The sequence below is a fragment of the Clarias gariepinus genome, chromosome 14, assembly GCF_024256425.1.
Source record: "Clarias gariepinus isolate MV-2021 ecotype Netherlands chromosome 14, CGAR_prim_01v2, whole genome shotgun sequence".
Taxonomy (NCBI): domain Eukaryota; kingdom Metazoa; phylum Chordata; class Actinopteri; order Siluriformes; family Clariidae; genus Clarias; species Clarias gariepinus.
The window spans coordinates 16484742-16490741 of NC_071113.1; the positions used below are offsets into that span (position 1 = coordinate 16484742).

At 41.2% G+C, this 6000-nt stretch overlaps 1 protein-coding gene across 2 annotated transcripts in view; it reads right to left on the reverse strand.

Annotated features, from left to right (window-relative positions):
- atrnl1b (attractin-like 1b) overlaps window positions 1–5624 on the reverse strand; it is a 123116-nt gene extending 117492 nt beyond the window's left edge. For both annotated transcript variants that reach the window (XM_053511333.1, XM_053511334.1), the window contains exon 1: window positions 4477–5624. In XM_053511333.1, coding sequence (XP_053367308.1) covers window positions 4477–4727 — 251 coding nt within the window. In that variant the 5' untranslated portion in view covers window positions 4728–5624. The remainder of the gene's footprint in view (window positions 1–4476) is intronic.
- Window positions 5625–6000: the final 376 nt, after the last annotated feature.

Sequence of the window (6000 nt, forward strand, 5' to 3'; positions counted from 1 at the left end):
GTGACAAATAACTGAGCCGAAATTCTAAATACAAGTGTTACAACTTTTCTAGTCGATGCTTGGCATTCAGAGGAAAAACAATGAGTGACACCAGCAGGTTATTATTCACAAAGAAAAAAAAAAAAAAGAATGCAGTCATCTGCGTGCTTTTAGATATGCAGGTGTGTAATAGTTTTGCCTTTGTGAGTCATCTTATGTCATCTATAAGGCGTAGGAATAAAACGCATTGCTCAAAACTAATCGATTCACAGGTAATGGTGGATGGACAGATACAGTAAGCCAGTTATCCAGGCCATCACTAGATAGCTGCATTAGTCACTAAAATGATGAGGATTGCGCAGAAATCAAACTTAACACCAGTCTAGTTATTTATCTCAGAGGCATCTAGGGTCATGGTGCAAAACTGACAGGTCTTAGATCTCTAATACTCAAAAAAACCTCAGTCTCACCATGTGCGAGTGTGTGTGAGTGTGTGCACACACACAAGACTGCTTCTGTTTACGGAAATAGTGATCCAGGATACGAGCTATGTGAAAGAGATGCCTCAGGGACTTTGAGACAAAGGAAAGCGAAAACACGCAGGACAGCACTGGCTAAGTTTACAAGTGAAGATTTTCACCATTGTGAATGAATAACTTCAATTACAGATTCTAAATGAACTGTTTTTATGTATAAAAAAAACTGGACAAGCTTAACAAGCTGCATTTACATCAACATTACGTTTAATCTAATCTCAAGCTCTATGCATACAAAGAGGTTTAGAACCAACTCCAAGACAACAACACGCATACAAGCCCTGCCAGATTGTTCAAGATGTTTTTTTTGCTTTGTAAAATCAGTTTTCAAAACAATATCAAAGTCCAACTCTTTTAGAGGAAGAGCGTGTCAGTGCAGTAACGCTGGAGAGTTTTGCCTGACGATCTTTAACAAGAATGCTCTCGGCTGCTCGAAATAATGAACACATGCACGGGTATAACACATCGAACACTGCCAGAGTTAAAGATCAACGTTTAGTAATAACTGCACACAAAATAAAATGTTATGGTTTTTCTATTATCTCCCCTAAACTAAATATTCTGCACTATGGCTAAACGTCTTGCAAATATTAAACTCTGACCTAAACCGATATCAATTTCTGTCTAGCATCCACAACCAAACGTCACACCCACACCAGCATCCATCACACCTCATATCCATATACACAAACAGCTTTGTAAATTTAACGAATGATTCGATTACATTTATACGTACATGGGTGATTAAACTATTTCATTTTCTCCATAAATGTACAAGATGTTGCTCGGAGTATTTAAGTACAAATAAAAACCAACCCAAAAAATTTATCAGGGAGGGTCAAGACTGTCAAGTTCCTCTAAGACACGAATCGCTTCCACACACATCATTAAGATGCAGGAATAAAGTGCAGATGCATATGATTTGCTGGTGCCAAAACAACTGACGCGAGACTCACCTTGCACATGGCTGTAGCAGGACTCGGACTCACCTGCAATCTCTGGGTAACAGGGAGAACACGTTTTTGTTTGGCCATAAGAATCTGAGAATTATGAACAAGAATTATGTCCGAGGCTGCTCAGCCGGTCGCTGGTCATGGCAGATCGAGCTGAAAACCGGCCAATTCCGGTCAGGCGCCTATTGATCGGTGCATTTCTAATTATAACCCATCACACTGTCAGACGGCGGCGATAAAAGCGTAACCGAATTCTGTAAGAGACTATGCCTTAACACGTCCTCCATGTCAGATTTTAGAATGAAAATCCTTGAAGTATACATGTAGACTTTGCGATTACACAAAACAAATGCATCCAGTTTGGGTTGTCAGATCCAGACTCCTGCAGAAAGCAGGGTCGTGTAAACAGAAACGAACCCTCGGTGCAACAGTGGCGGTGTCATTCCATGAGAAAACATACTTTAAAGGATAAAAGAGGAGTTCACAGACATCAACATTGGGTAAAAAAAAAAGAAGCACAACATGACGAAATGCTCCATCTTCAAAGTGAGATTGAGGAAACAAACACTTCTTTATCCTACATATTACTGCGTGTGGCAGTTTGGTAACTAGCTGGTTGACGAGCCAGGCATGTAGGCAATCCAGTTTTATCACAACAATCATCATCAGTAAGTCAGTGCTCTTAAGGATCTCTTGCTCAAACAAAACATTTGATTTAGTGTGTTAAAATTCACATCAGCCAATGCCATCCTCCAAGAGCTGCGCAGTATTACAATTTTGTATAAATTACATGTTTCTTAATAATTTTTTCATTCATCTTCTCCATAATGCTTATCCAGTGTATAAATCGCAGGGGGTCTGAAGAGAAGCAGAGAAAGCTCAGGGCACAAATCACAGGACTCCTGGGGTGGAGTGCCAACCCACAATCATACACCCAGTCATACATTACGAGCAATTTGGAGACACCAATCAGTCTACACTGCATGTCTTTAGACTGTGGGAGGAAACAGGAGTACACAGAGGAAACCCACAAAGCACATGGAGAACATGCAAAACGCCACACACAGCTCCGAACCACAGTTTAAACCCACAACCCTGGAGGTGGGAGGCGGCAGTGCTAACCACTAAGTCACCGTTTTGTTTTTTTGCTTTCTTGATGATGTTGAATAGAAACTGAGTATGTGGATGCTGTTAGAATTCTGCACTTTAGAATTGTAACAAACTAATGAATAAACAAAAACAAATAATCAGCAATTTTTTAATACATATATAAAATTTAATCGTTGCATGTTAATAAAATGTATAATAAGTGTATATATATATTTTTTCCTTTCCCCTAACACATTCGCTGCTGGTATGTTTGCAGGACTACACATAGAAAAGCATATTGTATATTACGATCTGATACTTTTATCATATCGCAGAACCTCTACTTGACCTTGTTGGTGGTTTTTAGAGGAGTGGTGTAACAGCGGTCACTAAAATTTTTAGCACTGGCTTTTGAGTTGTAATTTTTTTTTTTCCTTTTGGTCCGACTTGTCTTATAAATTGTAAAGTAGCTTTAACGAAAGTGTACCAGCAAATTTATTCAAATAAGAACCCAGTTGGTTCAATCAGATCCGAGTTTACATGGACCCTAATATTCCATTACTAAACAGAATAATAACCCAATCAGGAGAAAAATTGCATCATGTAACCGCCACACACTCGATCCGATCCTGTTGGAATAAAAATTTGCTGTCTGTGCATATCTTATAGCAATGTGACGAGTTTCCAGGAAGCCAGAGGAAGTGGGATTAAAAAGTTTAGCGTTTTTGATGAGCTGAAAAGCATCTCTTGCACTCTCCGCTTGTGCTTCTGAGATTGCTGTGTTATTAGAAAGAATAACAAACACAAATATTGTTCTATTTTCCATATTTTTTATCCTGTAAATGATCACAGGGGGCCTGGAAAGAACCCAAGAGAGCTCAGGAGACACATGGGGATGGGGTGCCAACCCAAAATCACACCCCCAGTCATACATTACAGACCATTTGGAAACATAAATTAGCCTGCACTGCATGTCTTTAGACTGCAAACAGAAACAGGCACGCATACACAGAGGAAACCCACAAAGCACATCGAGAACATGCCTTCTCCATGCACACAGGCCCGAAGCCAGCCTCAAACCTACAACCCTGAAGGTGCGAGGCAACAGTGCTAACCACTAAGCCACTATGACCCATAAAGATGTTTGAAACGTACAGGTTGTTACCAGGACATGATGTGGACCCGTCTTGGTCACACATCATCTCACAGCAGTTGCGTGGCACAACCATACTTTGTGTCGTTTGAAAAAAAAAAATAATAATGCTATCAGTTCAGCAGACAACTTTTATTATTTCTACGATCTGATTGAAATTGTGTGCATGTAAATTCAAATCAGGTCCCTCAATTCGGATTAAGGTGTATTAATACTGTATAACCTATACTATATGAACAAAAGTATTTGGTCGAATCTGTTAATTATTGAATTCAGGTGTTTCAATCAGGTCCCTTAACCACAGTGAAGGGCAATCGTAATGCTTCAACATACCAAGACATTTTGAACAATGCTATACTGTATTTCCAACTTTGTGTTAGGTGAAGGCCATTTTCGATTCCAACATGGCTGTGCAACAGTGCGCAAATCAAGCACTATAAAGACATGGTGTGATGAGTTCGGTCTAGAAGAACTTGACTTTAACTCAATCCCTTTGGGATGAACCTGAACGGAGATTGCGAGCCGGGCCTTCTCGTCCAACATCAGCGCCTGACCTTATGAATGCTCTACATAATGAATGAATTCCCACAGAAACACTCAAGTGGAGTGGAAGCTGTATAGCTGCTAAAGGCGGACAGACTTCATACTGAAGTTTATATATTTGGATACAATGTCACGGCAGGTTTGGCCAAATACTTCTGTCCAAAAAGCATTTTTTTATTTCAATCAGAAGTAAACAGAGGCTGTGCACACCAGGTATACTCACTTGAATCTGCCGTGGCAGTGCTGACACTGATCCCCAACCCATCCTCGGTCACACACACACGAGCCGTTCACGCATTTCCCAGACAGACAGGTTTTGTCGCAGGTTTTAGCCGGAGACGCATCTGTGGCCATCACGAGGCACAACATCGCACAGATCACCAGGTATCTGTTCATCCCCTGCAGCCTGACCCGGGGCAGTGAGACCTGTCTGAGACAGCACGGCTCAGTCCTCGGCGCTTTCCTCTCGTCCATTTCTGCAGGATTATAGCGAGGCCCTGATCAGAGTCGCTCCAGACTGTTTCAATTAGCCGAGGGAATCTGGTCAGGCTTCAGCAACAACACATGAACATCTCTGGAGAGAAAAGCGCAGGGTGTAGGGGGGAAAAACAACAAACAAAACACATGGATGTCCATAAAATCCTTCATAAATAGAGAAAGTCATTGGAATAAAATCAGCTCAGCTCTGATCGCCAGCGGGTTCGCATCATTGTGGATGTCGGTGGTTATTTTTGTATGATGATGATGATGATGATGATGAAGAGGATGCATTAGCCAGCGTTACCTCCTGCCGGAAAAGTCCTCAATACTGCACCAATCCTCAAAGTCACACATTGTTCCGTGTCACACACATGGCCTTCTAACACTCCACAGCATCTTTAAACTCAATCAGCTGCACTTCAGCTCCTCAGCAGCCATTTTACACCATAAACACCCGACTAGTCCATCACCAGCTAGGCTAGCGTTTAAACCTTTTTCCTACAAGTTCATTATTCAACGTTGGCTGCCACAAATGCCGAGTATAACAGAGTGAGTGAGGTTAAGATAAAGCAGTGGTGCTGTCCGGGAGTCAGTGACGAGCAGCAGCACGAGCAGCAGGCAGGAGCGCGGATGTTGTTACGGTTACCGCTGATGATTTCTTTAGCGCTGAGGGATTTAACCGAGCCGGGGAAATGAAGCGATAATACATATTTCCGTTTTGACCTCAATGGGAATGTTCGAGCCAGCAGCACAACCTCAACTCGTTCTTGTCCGGGCGGTGAACAACACACGGCGGGTCGGGAATGTTTCCGCAGCCAGCCCCGAGCTCCATCAGCCTCCCACAGCAGTACGGCTAAGCTAAGAGAAGAAGCTAACAACGTTAGCAGGCTGCCCGAGGCGAGCATCGACTGCGCGTGCGCAGTATGTATTGGCACGTATTTAAAGAGACAGTGCTGATCAGCCTGACTGCAGTCACTTTACTGCAGCAGTTTCTGGATTATTGTTATTATTATTAATAATAATAATAATAATAATAATAATAATAATAATATTTGTTTATTTATTTATTTAATTGCTTTATATAACAGAAATGGCTTTCAAGTTTGGTCTCTTAGCGGCCCATGAGATAAAAACTGTTTGTTTGTTTGCTTGGTAGCTTGCTTTTATTGACAGCAGTGTACATCACATATTTAAAATTTATAACTATTCATTACATTGCCCATGAAAATACATGTTTTTATAATAATAATAATAATTATTATTATTA